The sequence below is a fragment of the Xiphias gladius genome, chromosome 14, assembly GCF_016859285.1.
Source record: "Xiphias gladius isolate SHS-SW01 ecotype Sanya breed wild chromosome 14, ASM1685928v1, whole genome shotgun sequence".
Lineage (NCBI taxonomy): Eukaryota > Metazoa > Chordata > Actinopteri > Istiophoriformes > Xiphiidae > Xiphias > Xiphias gladius.
In genome coordinates, this window is record NC_053413.1 from 1,094,573 (window position 1) to 1,114,557 (window position 19,985).

A 19,985-nucleotide genomic window follows, 5' to 3' on the forward strand; every position below is an offset into this window, starting at 1 on the left:
CCTCGAGGACACATTGGTCGGGTTCAGGAGTTGCTCAAAGTGTTCCTTCCAGCGCCTGACGATATCCCCAGTTCGAGTCAGCAGTTGTCCTCGACCACTAAAAACAGCCTGGGCCAAGCCTGCTTCCCCTTTCTATTCGTGTAGTTTAGGTGATTTTAGATGTGAATAAGATTGATCATAGATCAGGGTATGCGGTGAACACAAACATTTGCAGGTAATTTTTTGACTTTTTTATATTTTGTAGTTTGTAGTATGTAACTCTCTCTCTCTCTCTCTCTCTCTCTCTCTCTCTCTCTCTCTCTCTCTCTCTCTCTCTTTCTCCCCCCCAGTGGGTGTGTCAGTTCTGTACCTATCTGAACTACTCTCCTGCTACAATGTGTGAGATGTGTGACCTGGCTCGTCCAGAGCCCGCACCCTTGCCAGTGAAGCTCCGCCCTCCTTCTCCTGTCAGACGTGTCCCCGCCCTGCCAATCAAACCCAAAGAGCCCGCCCCTGAAGACCAGGACTGTTGGAGGCAGAAGCTGATGAAGGAGGAAGGGCTGAAGCTGATTCAACTGATTAGAGCAAGTCACCTTCATCAACTTTATTATCCTGAGATCTAGACTACATTTGATGTCTGTATTCTAGTGTATCTGTCCTTTATGCCATCAGGATGGGGAGAAGAAAGGAGTAAGTCCAGAAGAAGTGTACACAAGCATGAGAGTAGCTGGGGACAGCAGCATCCTGCCCTGCAAGTGGTTAAAGACAGAGCTTCCTCTGCTGTTGGACCAGATCAGGATGTTGGTTGCGACTTCTTCCCTTCAGTCTGTTTCTGACATTACCACAACAGAGCGCATAGTCAGTATGCTTCTCTCAGTACAAATCAAAGTCTTTTAATCCCGACAAATCACACCTTTATGCTCCTCTGACTGTCACTGTCAGTCGTGTTTTCCCTTAGTGACTGACTGTTCTACAACACAGAACAGGTCATGTGAAGCTCCTGCTGAGGGTGCTGGGAAAGAGGTTTACCCTGCACAAACAGAAAGTGTGGTCCAGCTGTCCAGAGCCGAGGTCAAGCAAGCCTGGCTGACAGCAGGGGGTGACACTGAGAGAACTGCCAGACAAGCTCTAAGAGACAGGCTCGGCAAGGTGATGGATATTGTTTGTCGTGATAAAACAAAAAAAAAAAAAATATTCCATCAGTCTTCTTTTTGTCTAGAGATGGTATCCTTATTTTTCTACACCCTACCCTCTCAGGTAAAGGAGCTGTGTGCACTGGGCTTCAGTGATGAGGCTCGCTGCCATGAGGTTTTGAGACAGAGTGGTGGTGAAGTGAGAGGGTCCCTGGCCCTACTGCAGCGACCCCTTCTGGAGCCCTTCCACAACCGTATTTGGAGTGACAAGCCCGAACCTTCTGTAGACACCCATCACCCTGACAAACAGGTGAGAGTTCAGTCACTGGAAAAGTTCAGTCTTCAGCCATTTTAATTCTGTTATTAGTCTGGTATTTAGAAATGTATGAACTCTCTTCAATAACTCATCCTGCCCATCCTGTCAGAGATGTGTTTTGGTTTTAAACCACTTAGACTACCAGTCCAAATGAATGAGTGAAGCTAAATTGACAAAAACCACAAAGAGGTCTGAGAAAACATAAACAACAAAAAAAATAAAAATAGGGTTGAAGGATAAAGGTACTGTTTTAGGAATCAAAAACCTCCATGGTAACAGAAACACATATTACTGCGGAAATTACAAAGCAGTGGAAGTCTGTATTGAAAGACCATGAGACCTATATATTTTACTGTTAAAGCTGCACTAAATAATATTTTTATATTAACAATGGTTAATGGACTGTGTGTTATATGACAGTTCCCCTGCAGTTCCCCTCAGCTCTGTGAAGCTTTTTGGATGTTTTTAAATCCCAGTTTTGGATTTCTAGGCCTGCAAACTCCACTCTCTCAACGATGTTTCCAACAGCAACAGGCAGCTGTTTTCAAAGAAGAAGCTCTGATAAAGCCACTGTCCACTACCAGCAGACAGACACAGTTAGAGACTAGCTGGTGAACACAGTGGAGCATTTAGCAACTCAGGAGTTGGTGGAGACCCAACTAGAGCACAAAGGAGAGTGAATATTGGACCTCTATTTGTCAGGTGGTGAGAGAAACAACTCCAAATTAATGCTAATGTTAAGTCCAGTGCAGTCCTTCATAATGCCAAAAGGTGCCTCTGTAGAACTATATTTTGTATGAAAGTATATAGGAAGTAATACAATGCAGAGAGGAGCAAAAAAGTTAGCTATGCTGTACCATGCAACATGTTCAGTAAACTCCAACATGGGTTGATACGTGCTTCTGTGTGATTATCTAGCCACAAACATTAACATTAATGTTGCTCTGTGTCTGCTGCATGGGTAAAACTGTTGGCTAACATGTTTATCATAACAACTTATTGATAATGGTTTTTCAGCTTGCTCTGCTGCCCCAAGTAACCTCAAGTAGCCCCAAGTGTCCAAAAAAACAATGAATGCAGATTTGCCTTCAGGGCCTGTGCTGGACAGCTAGCAAATGTCCTCGTAGAAATCTTAAACATCTCTCTCGCCAAAGCAGTTATCCCCACGTGGTTCAATTCAACGACCATCATCCTGGTGCCTAAGAAGCCTCCCATGTGCTGTCTGAAGAGGCTAGTCCAGCCTCCCCATCACACTCAACCCCCTTCTGTTTTCTTACCACTCAATTGGTGACGCTTTAGAAGGTGAGCCTCCCCCCACCGATCCTCACCACATTCTATAGAGTCACTGAGAGAATCCTGCATCAATGTCTGGTATGAGAACTGCCAAGTTTATGACCATAAGACCTTAAAACGAAGAGGGAAAACAGCAGGAAAAATCACTGGTACTTCTCTCCTCTCCATACAACAACCTTGAAGCACAGTGGACCCAAAAGGCCCTCAGCATTATGTGGGACCCCACCCAACCCATCCACAGCCTCTTCACCCTCCTACCATTTAGCAGGAGGCACCGGAGTATCAGGGCTTCCACTACCAGGCCCTGCAACCGCTTCTTCCATCAAACTGAAGATCTTCAACATACAACGAGGTCCGCATCCCCAACCCCCTCCAATGAACTACAAAACCCAGGCCATCTCAACCCTCCCTTCAGACAATAACATAAGCATGTACACGTCACTTTAACCCTTTTTGCCTTACAATCCACTGCACAGTATGGAATCTGTAAGCTACCATTTATTTGTAATTTCTTTACAGTGATGTTTACATAAATCTCTTTTTCTCTTCAAGCGGATATGTCGGAGGTTACTAGCGGTGTACGATCTCCCTAGCTGGGGTCGCTGTGAACTGGCGTTATCACTGCTTCTGGAGCACAGCGCCCCCTATTCACTGGAGGATGTAGTGCAGGCTGTACGAGAGTCCCACGACAGGGAATTTATCAAGAGAGTGCTAGCTAAAGAGTGTCCCATCTGCCTCTCTGTCTTCCCCCACAGCAAGGTACTGAGACAATGAATGTTTCCATGAGTTTTCCAGCCTCGAAGCATATCATCAGTCATTTCCTACTTTCTTTTCCTCTCTTCTCTCTCAGATGCAGTCTCTGACATCATGCCAGTGTTCAGTTTGCTGTGGTTGTTTCCAGCAGCATTTCACCATCGCTGTAAGGGACAAACACATCAGGGACATGGTGTGTCCAGTCTGTTGGGAGCCCAACATCAACGACCCTGAACACCTCAACAGCTACTTCTCCACCCTGGACATCCAGGTAGGGAAGCAGATGAACCAAGAAAGTTAAGTAACATCAATTCGACAGTGTCAGGACAACAAATGGACTAAAATTGGTGCCTGGTCACACCAGAAAGTGGCATAGCAAAATTCATTTTGTCCTTGTGAGATATGTGGTGTTGGAAGTTTGGTGACGTAGTGACTACAAGCCCTCACAGTCACTAACCCAACTTTGTGTTAATTGACACAAATGTATTTGTATCATCCACTACTGAGGACTGTCTGCAGACCATGCCTCTTGTGGAGCAGTTTATACTCCAGCAGAGGCAGGTTAATTAAAACTAGATGGTGTAACACAGCTAATATAAAAGCTTCCTCCAATGTGACCTCTCCAGTTCAGCACTGTCAAGAAGGTTTACTATTGATAAGCAATCACCAAGTTCAAATTGAACTCTACAGGAAAAATTCAGACCTGCTGTATTTTAAAGATTTAATTCAAATCAACTGTTCCCATAGATTCCATTGGAATTAATTTGTTTTATTCAGAACAGTTTAACCAACTGTTATAAATGCTGGTGTGAACAAGCCGTTACAGTGATATATATTTTGACAATCTTGGATTTGATGTGTCAGTTATTGCTACTTCATAACAGTATTAAAGTACCATGCCAGTCTAGGTAACTACTTCAGCTGTGTTTTTGCTGGAGAGCCATTTGGTTTCCATTAATTTTTGTAATGTAAAAAATCTTTTTGTGGATACTTGTGGCATGGGAATGTCAAAATTGTGAATTTGTAGCTTAATAGATGTTTTATGGACCATTACAGGTGAAACATTTTCATTTAGAGAATTTTTCACCATGAAACTTCCACAGAGTTTATTGTAAGTGACAAAAAAAAGGCGGGTTTGTGTGCAGCACAAATTTCAAGCGGAGTTTTATAGTAAACTACAGTTTAAAGTGATTGTGAAGCTCAACAATGAGTGATACATATATTTGTTACATTCACATTTTTACTGTTACAGCTGTCGGAGTGCACATCTAATGTTTGACAGCTTGTTGTATTGTTATCTCGTCCCTCCCCCTCTCTCTCTATCTGCTGCACCGGTACACAGAGTGGGTTGTTGAGTGGATCTGTTCTGTTGATTCGGGTTACTGATACGCTAAAATACAGTCAATAGCTGTGAGACTCCTGTTTACCTTTATATTGTGTGTTGCCGTAGCACCTCACTGTACAATATGCAGCTTTCTTGTTTCTGAAGTTCTCAATAGTTTTATTTGCACTTCCACGAAAAAAATCATAAAAAGAACTGAGGATTTTTAGTAATTACATTTAGTAATTAGTAATATAATGTTACTGTTTTCAGTAACATTAAATAACAAATACATCACATGTATTCCTATGTAGTTGTGGAAGAAACATGATTCCAAATCAAGTTTCCTGTAACTTTAAAGTTTGTCTAGGAAAACGAACCTATTGCTGTGAAAATCTGCTATTATTTTTGTCATATAATTTTGTGTCCTAATGCAGTGCAGACAGTTTAGCAATTAATTTGCAGATTGTTTAGATTAGAGGTTTGCAGGGAAATATTAGGCAAACCATATTTGGAAATATTCAGTGTATAGGTTGTAATTAAAGCCATCATTTGTAGATTTTTTTATGTTATAACAGTCTGTGTGTTGCTGTCAGCCCATTCATCTTTGTGTCTCCTGGTTAGATTTGCTGCAGTAGGAGGGGTTCTTGTGAAAGTAATAAAGAGACGAGAGAGAGAGAGATGAAAGGAATACTCCAGTGGTTTAATATTGTACTGTCAGACAGAATAAAAAAAGAAGCAGAAGAGTTCAAAATTGAAGCATGGGGTGTTGAGATTATGATTTCCAGGCTGTATTATTGTATTACAATCTTCAGCTGCGAGAGTGTCTGGAGCCAGAAGTCTATGAGCTGTTCCATAAGAAGCTGACAGAGCAAGCTCTAATCAAGGACCCCAAGTTCCTCTGGTGCTGTCATGTGAGTACACGATGGGTCACTCTTAGTCAACAAAAATTTTGTAGAACAAAATAAAGTACAATTCTTAAAAACTACTACTTCAGTAACATTAAGAGCTCTATTTTCTTGGCAGCACAGCAACCAGTGCAAGCAGTGCTATTCTGGTGCACAGCATAGAGCTTACAAAAAGGTGGGAGTTTCATTCAAATGAGTCAGCGCAAAGAAAGCTGTTGTTATTTTAACGTCACTCCTCTGCCTGTTATACTATTTAACTTACCATCCTCCAACTAGTAGATGTGTTTAAATTGGCATCAAAAATGAATGTTTCATGTGGTTAAAGGAGGAATGTTGGTGAATGCATCTGCATTGATTTATACTACAAATGAATATGAGTGATTTTTACAGTATCTGTTTTCCAAAGCTGCTTTATACCTAGGAAAAGTTTCTGAAGGCAGCAGGACATGCATGTTGAAAAATCTGCAGCCTCTGATTCGAGAAGTGCCACACCGGTGCGTGGTGCAGACACACAGCAATCCACTGTCTTTACCTTGAATTAAATTACATGCAAGTAACACTAGGCTGCTGGGCTATAACGACACACACCTCTAAACACATCAGACTGGTCAGCCATACCTTATAGTATTCTGATTTCTGGAGCTCATTAATCATGTCCCCCATGACCTCCTTTTCAACTTTTTTTGCAGTTTGTTTAGCATTTGATGTCTTATTCTTGAAATGCATTATAGTACAGACACTGCTGTATTTTACGATATGATGTGACAGTTTAAAACGTGAGATAGAGACACTTAATTGTACCAATTAACTGTTTATAAATTAACACAATGTCGTGCTTTGTGTTCTCATCAGTCTCTTTGCACCAGACAACATGATTTCCTGTCTAATTTCTTGACTCATTATCATACTTCACTGTGATTTGCTCAGCTGTTTCAGAGCTATGAGACCAGTGATATGATTGGCTGAGACTACATTTATTAACCACCGCACCTTTTCTATATTCACCTTCAGCCAGCCCTTTTGAAATTTTACACTTCTGCAGCTACATGAACCTACTATTTTGGCCCTCAAGTCCATGCACCCAAGGCCTTCAACATTGCACTTGTCGTTGCGCTTGCACAATTAAAATAATACCCTAGGTAGATTCCGTGATACTGTATATGTTTGTCTCAGTCAATGTCATTTCATTTGTGTTCAATCAGTTTAGTAAACCTGGTATTAACATTATAATATTTTACTTTTAATGAAAGAATAGCTGGTTATCCAACACTTCTTCATTATATTTAAACGAGTAATTTTCCAGGCCTGAAACTCCTCTCCTCTCCTCTCCTCGCCTCTTCTCTCCTCTCCTCTCATCTCCTCTCATCCCCTCTCATCCCCTCCTCTTCTCATCTCTCCTCTCCTCCCCACTTCTCAGTGTTCATATGGGTTTATCTATGATGGAGACCAGCTGAAGGTTACCTGTTTTCAGTGTCGTAACAGTTTCTGTGCTCAGTGTAAAAAGCCTGTAAGTATTTTTTGTCTCTCTGTTTTGTCTTGATTTCTCTTTCTTCTTGTTTTGTGTTTGGTCTCTCACAAATCCTATTGTTTTTGCTCTCTCTGTAACCTTCTCTTCTCTCCCCAGTCATTAAAGGTATATTCTAAACAAATGTTCTAAATGTTGCAATAATAAGGTTCAATACACATCATTTTTAATTTTTATCCCCAAAATATGAACAAACTTTGTTCTATAAAACAAATATAGAGTATCCCAGAGTCACTCTGTAAGATAATCGCATATATAATAGAAACAGATATAACATTACAGAAAGTCACATAAACTGATGTGAATTAGTATGTATTAATATCGACATCAGAGATACATGCATTGACATACACAAACAAAAACAGACTAAAATAGAAAAGGAATTTCACTTTCAGTGACAGCCCAGCAACAGTCCAGATTTGGACAAAAACTCCAAAAGGCTGTTCTTTAGCATTTACACCAGTTAGTGAAGTGTACACAAAGGATATGGTAATTTAGAAAAGTTATTTAGAAAAGCTACAGTCAGGGTTTTATCTGTATGCTTTTTCGTCCCATTCTTCCAGATTAGACAGAGGTATGATCCCGTCTTCTTTAGATTCTGTCAGAATCTACACTCAGTGGGCAGTTTATTAGGTCCACCATTCTAAAATAAATGAAGTCCAACACAACATTCCTATAATAAATCCTCTCTTCATGAAGTTTCTGATGATCACATTTTGGAGCCATGCATTTGCATTCGTGCACATTCAGCACCACTATCATCATGGACAAGGCTCTTTCTTATACTGTTAAGACACACAACCTGTATCTTTGTGAGGACACTCATGGGATATTGCATTCCCCAGCTCCTTACCCTAACCTTAACCATCACAACTAAATGCCCAACCCTAAAGCTAATTCCAACCATAACCCTAAAACCAAGTTTTAACCCTCAAACAGCCCTTTAAAGTTGTGAGGGCCAGCCAAAATATCCTGGCTATCCCAAAATGTCAAAAACTCAAACTGGTCCTCACAAAGATAGAAGTACAAGTGCACACACAGACCCACACAAATTTGTACACACAACCATAGAAAGACATGTACACAAGCACACACTCAAACGTTTCAACATAAAATTATGAGTGGCCGCTCAATTTTAAGTTAACTGAATTACTTCTGAATAATTTATTAGTATAGTTATAATGTTAAACATAGTGAGCCAATTAACTTAACTGAAAAAAGCTTAAAATGAAGTCCCCTTTAGTTTTGTTAGCCCTTTTAAAGCATTGATTGCATGTGGGGAAGGAGAGATGGTTACCAGTGGAACATACAGTATGTATATGTTTCTGTATCGTCTCCTCAGTGGGAGTCTCAGCATGCAGGTCTGTCCTGTGAACAGTACCAGTCATGGAAGAGAGAGAACGATCCAGAGTATCAGAGGCAGGGTCTGGCTGGATACCTCAGAGACAACGGCATCAGTGAGCACGCGCACACATGCACAAACACACATGCACACACACACTCATTTATACAGTATTATTTTCTAGCAGTAGTTGTTACTTTAGGTTGGGGTGCACTAATAATAGATTTGTGATTGTAAAAAAAACAGTTTGTGGCAGACAACAGCTGGGTGGCAGACAACAGGATCCCCTCCAGCCCACACTCATATATCTAATTGAGTGTAATCACAATAGCTGGTAAACTCCAAGGCAGCACACCAACACTACTGCAATTCCCCACACCAAACTTTATAAACTCTTATTTTCAACTCTGAAATACTTTAAAATGAAGTTGGGTTATACTTAAAGCATCTTAAGAGTTTCAAAAAGAAGATGGGAGAAAGATTCGCTCTATGGCCCTTTTCTTAGCACAGTAAGTAAAAGCCATGTCTGTAGGAATTTATGATGCTTAAATGGTATCATAATTCTGAGGGGAAATTATGAAATATTACTGTACATTACTCACATATGGAAATATTTGTCCAATAAAATAATTAATATTAGAGAATGTATAACAATATGGGAATAGTCCTTCTTGCTGGCCAAACAATACAGATGATTTAGAATTATGACTGTTAATTAATTAATCTTAATTACGTTTTTTTTTTTTTATGGAAGCAAGTCTCTTTAATAGTTACTGTTTGTTTCCTACACATCTTTTTTTTTAAGTGAAATTCAGGCTATTTTCAGCAGGGGAGGAAAACCACCATTTCAGGTGAAATGTAAAAGTCATTTATCCTGCCCTCTGATCCTCTCCTGGCATGTGCTCAGCGCGCAATGACTCCCTGTCTTTCTTCCTTCACTTTGACTTTTCCACAGGAGTCACAGGGCTGAAACACATTAATTCAACGTGATTTATGCACACTGTCTGCTTGCTTCTACATTCGATGAAAATAATTTTCCTTAATGTACTGACACTGCCTCCCTTTTCTTTCCCTTTTCCCCTTTCCTTTGTCTCACTTTTCACATCCTTACTGTCCTACTCTCCTCCCTTGTTCCAGCCTGTCCTAACTGCCGCTTTCAGTATGCGCTGTCTAAAGGAGGCTGTATGCATTTCTGCTGCTCACAGTGTCGTTACCAGTTCTGCAGTGGCTGCAACAACCCTTTTCACACTGTAAGTCTGACACATACTATAGTACTCATCAGGGTGTAATTATCAAAATAGTACTAGAGGCAGTATTGCTGATCCACATATCAATCTTTATTACTACTCAGGTTACATTTTCAGCAATATTATATTTTTTCAATTAAATGCGAAATTTTTTTTCTCTCTTTTCAAAAAAGAGCCCTGTGTCTGCTTCATGAAATATGACATGATTTGTTGTTGACCACTGATGTTTTCTTACCCCAAATGAAATCTTTGTAAATTAGCTTTGTTCTTGTGCAAATTGTGCATGTCAGGCAATCAGTCATTAGCATAAGCAAATGCCCAAGTCACCCTGTATATAATAGATTACTTTATTAATCCCAAAGGGAAATTGCTGTTTTGCAGCAGCCACATAACATGAATCACAAAAAAATTAGGTAGGTAAACAACAAACAATACAATTAAAGGCTAAATTCTGGATGAAACTAAATAGATCAAATAAAGGATAAAAATAAAACATAAATATATACAATAGAAAAATAAAATAGACTCTAAAGATAGACCCATAGCTCTACTGTCTGCTGAATATTAAAAGGGCACATGTCACTCCGCTGATTATTGACCTCCACTGGATACCCATGGCCTCCCAAATCAAATTCAAGTCACTAATGCCTGCCTACAGAGTGTTTTCTGGGTCTGCCCCCAACTACTTGAACTCAGTCATACAGGTTCAATTATGCTCCTTCTCGGACACTGCGTTCCTCCAAGGAATGTTGTCTGGCATTGCCATCCCTGCACACAAGGAAATCAAAGTTTAGACTGTTCTTGTTTGTGGTTCTGCAATGGTGGAACGAGCTACCAACTGTTATCAGAGCAGGGGCGTCCCTCTGTTATCTACAAGAAACAAATGAAGACTCATCTCGTCCTCTCCTAACACCTCTATTACCCTAAAATGCCTAACTAGCACTTACTGTGCACTTTCGGTTCACTTCTTTACCTGATCTCCTTGCACTTATTGAACAGATTTAGTAACTAGTACTCACTTCAAGGTCCCCTACTGTACTGAGACTTGAGTTATGTCCCTCACTTGTAAGTCGGTGTGGATAAAAGTGTCTGCCAAATGAGTAAATGTAAAAATGTAATATACACTGTGGTATATAATATACTACAATATATTGTACATTAGTGCACTTGGTGGATATAATATAGAGCCACATAAACCTTGGAAAATCAGAATAATCTGATCTATAACAGATGCGATACATAATGTGATAAATAAAAAGCCCAGGTGAGCAGTCTGTCCTTTACAAGGAAAAACTATTCTGTCAGAGGAATCCCTCTCCAGAGAATCTCCAGAGGAGAATCATTGTACGGAGTGATGGCAGCTGGCAGGAATGGCTTCCTGTAGTGTTCCTTGTAACAGCTGAGCTTAAGAAGTCTGTTACTGAAAGCAGTCTGCTGTTTGACCAACAGGTCGTGGAGGGGATGCGAGATATTCTCCATGATGTTCAACAGTTTGTGCAGCAGCATCCTCTCTACAACCAACTCCAACATCTCCAGGGAAGCACAGAGCCAGCCATCCTGATCAGTTTGTTCAGTTTGTTGGTGTCCCTGGCTCTGATGCTGCTGCCCCAGCAGACTGCAGCAAAAAGTATTTCACTGGCCACAAGTGACTGGTAAAAGATCTGCAACATCTAGCTACACACATTGAATGACCTAAGCACCCTCCAAGAAATAGGGTGTGCTCTGTCCCTTCCTATTGACAGGATCTGTGTTGCATTTCCAGTCCAGTCTGTTGTCGAGGTGCACTCCAAGGTATCTGTATCCCACCACCACCTCCACTTCCTCTCCAAGAATGGAAATTGTGTTTGTTCCTGGTCCTCCTAAGGTCCACAACCTTCTCCTTGTTCTTGGCCACATTCAAGACCATTCAGTATGGGCAGTAATCCTTGCTTTAATCATTTGTCCAACAATATGCTATCTGGAGGGATTACCATAAAATCACTAATAAAAATCAGTGTTCAAATAACATCAGAATATCAGATAATAGCCAAATAAAAAGCTGATGGCTCATAAATGCCTGGTAAAAAAAAAAAAAAAATGATATTGATGATATTGATATGATACTGATAGAATCAATGCTATTGAAATGTACATTATATAGATGGTAAACATGGAGGTGTTGAGTTCGCATTAACAGTCATTTAAAACGGGTAGATTAGAAAACAGGAAGGCTCACCAAAATATGATGAAATACTTTTAAAACATGGGAAATAAGTAATGAGTGCCTGTCTCTGTGAGACTGTTTCAAGTAAAGGCTGTATTTTGTTGTATTTGCTGTGCTGGGGTTGTGAATATGACCAAATTAATATGAAACCTGTGCATACCAACATTTCATGAATGAGGCCCATTGTCTGAAACAAAACTGAAGCTGTTTTCAGCAAGTCTTTTCTGAAAATTCAAACAGACAAGGGAACACAGACATGATAGACATTTTAACTTTTAAACAAAAGGGAATTGATGAAAAAAAACTTGATGAAATGTGAAGATAAATGCATTCCAAACTGGATTTAATTCTTGAATTAGCATAAGAATGTCCTGAAATTATCCTGCTAACTCACTGCATGTCTGCAGAGAACCTGCCATTTGTCTGAATACTTCCTAAAGCAAGAATGTAAGCACAACTGACACAACTAATATAAATAAATATTGAACATAAATAACAGACAATATATTTAAAATAAAATTAAAATAACTGAATAAATGCAATGAAAAATATATACATCCTCGTTTCTAAAAAAAAAAAAAAAAAAGCCAATTGAGATAAATATGTTGCCATAAAAACTCCACACGATAATGTTTAGCTATATAACGATGTGCTAAATAATCTTCCACACAGTTCTTTCTATATTAATGTAAACCTACTCAAATTAGGGAAGATTGAATGTGCATCCAATTGAATGTGCTGAAGCTCAGAGCCCGGAGAACAAAAATGTGTAACTGTCCAAATACTTCCAGTCTTGACTGTACGAGGTGTTGCCTTTTCTCAAATACCTTAGATGTCTGAGTGGTGAATGAGCCCATAAATGACTGTAATCACACAATTTGTAATTTAAACCCTGGTCTGAACATTTTGTTTATATTTTCCATTTATTCTTTTCAGTTTTTTATGGCTGTATTTATAAGAAAGAAAGAAAGATTAAAAAACACCAGTATACTGCTGGTTAAAGAGACAGAGTAAGGAATTGACTGATCAAATCTTAAAGTTACATTCACTTTGTAGTAATTAATCAGAGCAGCATGTTGCACTGTCGTGAAAACAGAATCCCTTCTGGATCTTTATAAGATGTGAAAAGTAAAGGCAAACAGTCTTGTCAATCACAGCTGGTGTGTAATGGAAACAACCCAGTTCTGGGCTGCTGGTGAGACACCAGGCTGAAGTTGGTTTGATAATCACCAGTTGGATGATGGGCCGTGAGAGTACTACTAGCCAATAAGCTTTACACCAACTTTACTTGCTCATTTTAAATCCAGCAGTGTTTACATCCGTGTTTAGTAGCTTGCAGTCTTCTTCTCTGCCTTTGCTGGCACATTCTACCATATCTTGGCATGTTACTGTTGCTGTTATTAACCACTCAAATACATTTTTTTCAGTGCAGGTGACTGGAGCAGAATTGCAAAATTACATAATAACCCATCATTTTCATTTTTTGCTAATAATAATCATTACTGTGCCACCTGGAATGACAGTGTAACCGTAACTGGCCAAACACACAGAACTAAAGGAGGGAACTTCTCATAGTTAAAATGAAATACTTCAAACACATCTGGCATGGATGTGCCTTAAGGTTACTGTAGAGGTGATTAACATTTGACAGATATGAACAAGTACAGGAGTCTTCTCTTCTGTTGACTTCACATCAGACCTGTGCAGTGGACGAGTGTAGTGTGTCTGGACTACATGCCCATCATCCCAGAGACTGCCTCTTCTATCTGAGAGACTGGGAACCATGTAGACTGCAGGCTTTACTTCAGGTACACACACACACACACACACACACACACACAGTTCACACCCCAGTTTGTGGTGCACACAGCATTGAAATATACTGTTTACAGATAGTGTCCCTGTTAGTCTGGATGATTTACAGAACTTACTGTGATCTTTCTGCTGAAAAAAGTAGTTGAAAACTGTTCAGATGAATTTCCTTTTTAAGTTAGCTTTGTTTTGCATTGTAACATAATTCTATTATTGCTTGGGAAAATTCAAGTCATTATAATGAATGTCTCCCAATGAAAAAACTGCCAACAATGAACAAAACACAACAGCGTTTTAGAAAACACATTTGACAAGACACAACAAAACAGAAAACAAAATAATATTTTAGAAGACGCAACAACATTTCACAAAGTGTCTATGGGAAAAAGGAATAGGACTTTTATTTCCAGAACCAGGGGCACCCAAAATAGCTCCTCCCAATGCATATCTCTATAAAGATAAAGGTGTAAAGGATCGACCCAGTAGCAGCCTACTATACATCCATGGCCAGTCAGCAAATCAGTGGGAGTTTACTTCTGTCGCTGACCAATCTTGAGTTAACTTGTCCAATCACAAACAAGAAGTGGTGTCCCTACCTTTTCTGTTTTGTGAAATGTTGTTTTCAGTTTCGTGGTTTGCACCTCCAGGGCCACTGTACAAAACTGTAAAACAGACTAATGTCAGTTACCATTGTTCTTTATTTCTTTGTGACTCACAGAATAATGAAGTGGCCTTCAACACTGAACCCCCTCCAGGAACACAGACAGGTGGGTTAGGACGTCACACACACCTTTATAGTTCTAAACTTGTGCCGACTTTGTATTTTACTTTTTCTTTTTTTTTTTAAGTTCAAGTAAACTTTTGTATTACATTTCACTTTGAAGCCTTTAAAGTGACATGAGCCAAAAACATATTTTTTCCCCAGGTTTCTAGTGCATGTTGGAAACTGTCTTGTGTTCAGGAGAAAATGCACCCAATACCCTAGCTAAAACTAACAGTCTAATACAACAACTTCTGCCTTCAGGAAGTTTATAATCATAATTTTAGTTTGAATTATTTTAGAGAGGTGTTGACTCAACTTTATTGTAATTCTTAAGGTTATACTTTGTGCTGTTGAACTGTATTGTGGTGTACTGACAGGTGTTTCTAATATTTTTTCCATCACATTTATGTCATTGAGGGCACACTAAATATTCAAAACACCTCTCAGTAAAACACAGTACAGCTCAACAGCATCAGAAACTGCATCATCCAAAATGATCACAGTTGAATCAACACCTCTCCAAAACAGTTTGAATGAAAACTGAACATGAGAAACTTCATGAAGGGAGGATTTATTATAGGACTGTTGGGTTAGACTGCATTAATTTTAGCCGCGTGTACCTAATAAACTGGCAACTGATTGTATTTACTATAAAGTAATTCATCTACACAAGAAGCTACACTTGAATGCTTATGAAGCTTTTGTAATTAGTTATATTAAGAATGGCAGCAAAGGAAGGCACACACAGTGTTGTCATCTCTTTGAAAAACTATAAGATTTACTAGGGCTTCATAAAAATATAAAAGGCCTACTGTAATGTTTAGCACACAGTATATCTAATAATTTACAGACAATGAACGTTCATGGAGTAGAGGAGATGAAAATACAAGAGGAGGCGAAGTGACATAGTAAGCAAAGTGAGCAAAGATGCAAAAAATATGCAATTCACTAACTGTTGGAGAGAGAGAGAGACAGACAGATAGAAAGACGAAGCAGGTGGAGGTGGAGATGGTGTTGATATGGATGTTAATACAGAGCTAAATGCAACCAAACAAACACTTAAATGATCTTAGCAAAACAAAGAAATGTTCAGTTGTAGCCTGTAGTGATTTTACACTTCACTGATGGTCAATTTTAAGCTCAGATTTTACATATACAGACCAAAACTCCCCGTTCACCACTTATTTGCATTTTCATTTAAGCAGACATTATGTTAATTAATAATCTTATATAAAAACATACACTCAGTTTCTTTTTTCCCCACTACAACCGGTGGAGAATTTTCCCAAACAGAGTCGCCAACAGTGTGACTGTAGTAAGTCTAGTGGAATACATACTCAACTTCCGATAACATGTCTCCTCCTGTTATTTGTGTGATCCTCCCTGAAATGCATAGGCGGTAAGGAGAGTGGTGCACCTTGCAGACAGTCGCTAAAGAAGAATGAAGAATGACATTGTCACTTTTTATACCACAGCCACTGAAAATTCTGGATTTTGATCGTTGGAAGGTGGATGAAGTTTTAGTGACAGGAAAGTTTAATCGGACACCTATCACGTAGGTGTTTGTTTGTCATTCTAAATTAATGCGCCAGTGTTAAAGTACAGGTAAACAGCGACAGCAACAGCTGAGCCTCAGCTAAAGAGCTTGGAGCTAGTATTATTTGTGTAAACACCAACAACCAAAAAAACAGGATAATGCATGCAAATGTAATTTTAAATGTGCATCATATTTAATTGTCACCTTTTACCCCTTCTGCTCTTTGTCTCTTTCTTTATCTTCCCTTTCTTTTTTCAGGTCTGTGTGGAGTCATAGAGCAGAAGGATGAGGGAGGGCAACAGCCAGATTCCGCCTGTGGAGCTCAGACCCAACATGGACATGCTGGACTCTGCGAGTATGATGGCTTTATTTAGTATAATTTCCTCCTGTCTCCAACCAAGGCAAAATTTTATATGTGCTATATAGTCTTGTGTGTCTTAGACCCCTGAGTCACTAGGATTAACATAGGTGCACTTGTTCTTAACACCTTTGTGTGACCCATTTGGGTGGTCATGCTTCCCTCAGTCACACTCCTGTAATTCCACCTGCCTATGGCTCATAATACCAGCTTTCCAGGGACTTTAATAATGTGCTTTACTTACCTGTGTAATTGTGTCCATGAAACGTGGGAAGCTATAAAAAAGACTCGGGCTGTAAAAAGAACACAACTTTCCTTTAACAGGTAACACCACAAAATCTCATGCAGACCGTTCATCTGTTACACCATCAGTTCATAGTTTTATCATCAGTAATAGCAAGAAGCTGCCATGCTCTGCTGTGTCAACATGTTAACATGGTGGTGTTCCGGTATCCAGGAAGCATTACCGGGAGTACCTGGTCAGCCTGATCAACAGCAACTCTATCGACCCTGCCCCTCTCTACAGCTCCAACGAGCTGCTGTTGGCCTGCAGGAGGTACAAGGTGGACGACATCCCCAGGGACGCCGAGGATGGCTTCAGCTACTATAGCAGACTGCTTGAGGTGTTTGTGTGTGTGTGTGTGTGTGTGTGTGTGTGTGTATGTGCGTGCGTGCGTGTGTGTTTGTACTTGTAAATCTTTGTGAGGACCAGCTTGAGTTTTAGACCTTCGGAGTGAGGACATTTTGGCAGGTCCTCATAACTAACAAAGGGCTTTTTTAGGGTTAAGACTTTTTTAGGTTTTAAGGTTCAGGTTAGAATCAGGTTAAGGTTAGGGTTAGGATAAGGGTTGGGGTGAGGCATTTAGTTGTTATGGTTAGGGAGACTAGGTAATGCATTATGTCAATAAGTGTCCTCTGTGTGTGTGTGTGTGTGTGTGTGTGTGTGTGTGTGTGTGTGTGTGTGTGTGTGTGTGTTTGTGTGTGTTTGTGTGTGTGTGTGTGTGTGTGACTTACACATACACATATAGGCACATAGACCATATTCAGTGTAGGTCACACTAAATGTAAAAATGTATGTATCATGTCAGTGTGCTCAGATTTGACTAAGTTATGACTCTGTTGTGTCACAGCCACTGCTGCAGCTCCACCTGTTGAGCCAGTGTCATGTTGATGAGTGGTCAAATCAGCGGTCAGACTACAATAACTAACTTCCTGTTCCTTTCCCCTTATTTGTAATCACTTATAACGTCTGGAAATATCGGGTTATAGATGGATTACAAAGTGCAAAGAAAATGGCTTTAAAGTAATGAGGAACCCATGTCAATAACTTGTTTTAATGAGTTCTTGTTCCTACATTGTCATATACTGCTCTGACTAGATGAAACAATAATATCTTTGGGGATTTCGGGAACTTTATTTATATTCTATATGTGTGAACTAATATGTTCCATACATTTTTTTTTTATCTATAATATTTTATTTTGATACGATGCCACTAACATCCCTATGTGGTCTCTCTGCAGAAACTGATGGATGAAATACCACTTGGCGACAAGGTGCCACGCAAGAAATAATGAATGCCTCGCTTCTGGTTACTTGTTTCCTGCACTTGTGATCATGTCAACCTTTCAACTTAAAACTCAGCTACAAGCTACAAATGTTATCTCATGTTCCTATGATTGTGTAAATATAGGATAGTGTCATTTCTAAGATAACAACAGTCTCTGGGCAGTGTTTTTGTGTGCCATTTTCTAAAATGCTGCTTTTAATTAGCAATTGTCCCAGAGAGCAGAACATGACTATAGTGTTTAAATGCTGTTGGTTTCAGCTGAGAAGTTAAATCATCTAAATTAAAAGCCCAGGAAAAAACTGTGTTGTGAACACAGCTCCACACCATCAGGGGCCTGTATCAACTTTGCTCTCAAACTCTCTATGGGTTACCTGTCTCCACTGAGTCTAAAATCAGTGATGCTGAAAACCGGTATCGTGAAGTTGGTTATCAACTGGCTCAGTTAACTCTAGTTTACTGATCCACCTGTGGGACATTCACATTAAAGAGGCATCGCTCTTAAATACAAGCCAATCACATCCAACATCAACAGAAAAGGGCAGTTTATTTAAGATGAAACCCTGGGAATTAGGCAGCTGCATAAAGTAATATTCATCAGTTTAAAAATTGACAGAATAATCACACACCTAGTATAAATTAAGGAGGAATATAAGAAGTAGAAAAAAAAATATTTAGATATTAAGTCAATAATAATTGTTTTTGTTTTTTGTTTTTTTTGTTTGTTTCTTTGCTTGTTTTCAACATAATGAAACAGTTATCACAACTAAGTGCAATACACCTAGTTACTCAGTAACTATATCGTTAGACAATGTGTTTCTGAGGTGTTGGGGGCTGAGTACAATAACTTCAGTTTTGTCTGAGTTTAACAGCAGAAAGTTGCTGGTCATCCAGGTCTTTGTGTCCTTAAGACATGCTTGAAGTTTAGCTAACTGATTGGTTTCATTGGGCTTCATTGACAAGTACAGTTGGGATTCAACAGTATATAAATGGAAGTTTATGGAGTGTTTCCTAATAATATTGCCTAAAGGAAGCATATATAAGGTGAATAGAACTTGTCCAAGCACAGAACCTAACGGAACTCCGTGACTAACTTTTGAGTATGTGGTGGATTTATCTTTAACGTGCAAAAACTGAAATCGATCTGACAAATAGGACCTAAACCAGCTTAGAGTTGTTCCTTTAAAGCCAATTAAATGCTCCAGTCTCTGTAATAGGATGTGATGGTCAATAGTGTCCAATGCAGCACTAAAGTCTAACAAGACAAGTACAGAGACAAGTCCTTTGTCCAATGCAGTAAGAAGGTCATTTGTAACTTTCACCAATGGTGTCTCTGTGCTATAATGCACTCTAAATCCTGTCTCAAAATCCTCAAATAAACTATTATCATGTAAAAAGTCACACAACTGGTAGACAACAGCTTCCTCAAGGATCTTAGAGAGAAAGGGAAGGTTAGATATGGGTCTATAGTTGGCTAAGACATATAGATCAAGAGTAAGCTTTTTAAGAAGGGGTTTAATTACAGCTGTTTTAAAGGACTGCGGTACATAGCCTGTTAATAAAGACATATTGATTATATCTAGTAAAGAGGTGCTAACTAAGGTTAAAACTTCGTTGGGACATACAGTACTTTTTATCTGTAATCATCATCTCAGTGAGTCCTGAAACATTTAGTAGTCACTAAGTTGCCTCATGTTATCCTGAGCTATAGTGATGAAAGAAAGTGAGAATGTGTAGACTGTAAAAGCTGTTTAGTCTGAAGTAATCGCTTTTGGGAATGGAAGAAATTGAGCACAGGTATCCAACTATACAACTGTATGCAAAAGTTTGGGCATTCCTGGGCAAATTACATATTTGTAATTGTAATAACAAATACGTAATTACAATATCCCACTTTAGCCAATATCACCGCTTACAAACACTTCAGC

The 19,985-nt window shown here is 39.3% G+C and overlaps 1 protein-coding gene across 4 annotated transcripts in view; it reads left to right on the forward strand.

The window, feature by feature from the left end:
* Positions 1 to 19,263, forward strand: part of LOC120799354 (E3 ubiquitin-protein ligase RNF31) — a 68,508-nt gene extending 49,245 nt beyond the window's left edge. The window contains exons 9-23 of one of the 4 annotated variants that reach the window (XM_040144467.1): positions 330 to 563; positions 652 to 837; positions 961 to 1,128; positions 1,237 to 1,422; positions 3,274 to 3,480; positions 3,572 to 3,745; positions 5,611 to 5,709; positions 7,121 to 7,210; positions 8,571 to 8,685; positions 9,708 to 9,820; positions 13,718 to 13,828; positions 14,551 to 14,599; positions 16,391 to 16,487; positions 16,948 to 17,113; positions 18,014 to 19,263. In XM_040144467.1, coding sequence (XP_040000401.1) covers positions 330 to 563; positions 652 to 837; positions 961 to 1,128; positions 1,237 to 1,422; positions 3,274 to 3,480; positions 3,572 to 3,745; positions 5,611 to 5,709; positions 7,121 to 7,210; positions 8,571 to 8,685; positions 9,708 to 9,820; positions 13,718 to 13,828; positions 14,551 to 14,599; positions 16,391 to 16,487; positions 16,948 to 17,113; positions 18,014 to 18,064 — 2,046 coding nt within the window. In that variant the 3' untranslated portion in view covers positions 18,065 to 19,263. Of the gene's footprint in view, positions 1 to 329; positions 564 to 651; positions 838 to 960; positions 1,129 to 1,236; positions 1,423 to 3,273; positions 3,481 to 3,571; positions 3,746 to 5,610; positions 5,710 to 7,120; positions 7,211 to 8,570; positions 8,686 to 9,707; positions 9,821 to 11,266; positions 11,591 to 13,717; positions 13,829 to 14,550; positions 14,600 to 16,390; positions 16,488 to 16,947; positions 17,114 to 18,013 lie in introns of those variants that run through there. The other 3 variants (XR_005708818.1, XM_040144465.1, XM_040144466.1) reach the window with 3 other exon arrangements.
* The last annotated feature ends 722 nt before the right edge of the window (positions 19,264 to 19,985 follow it).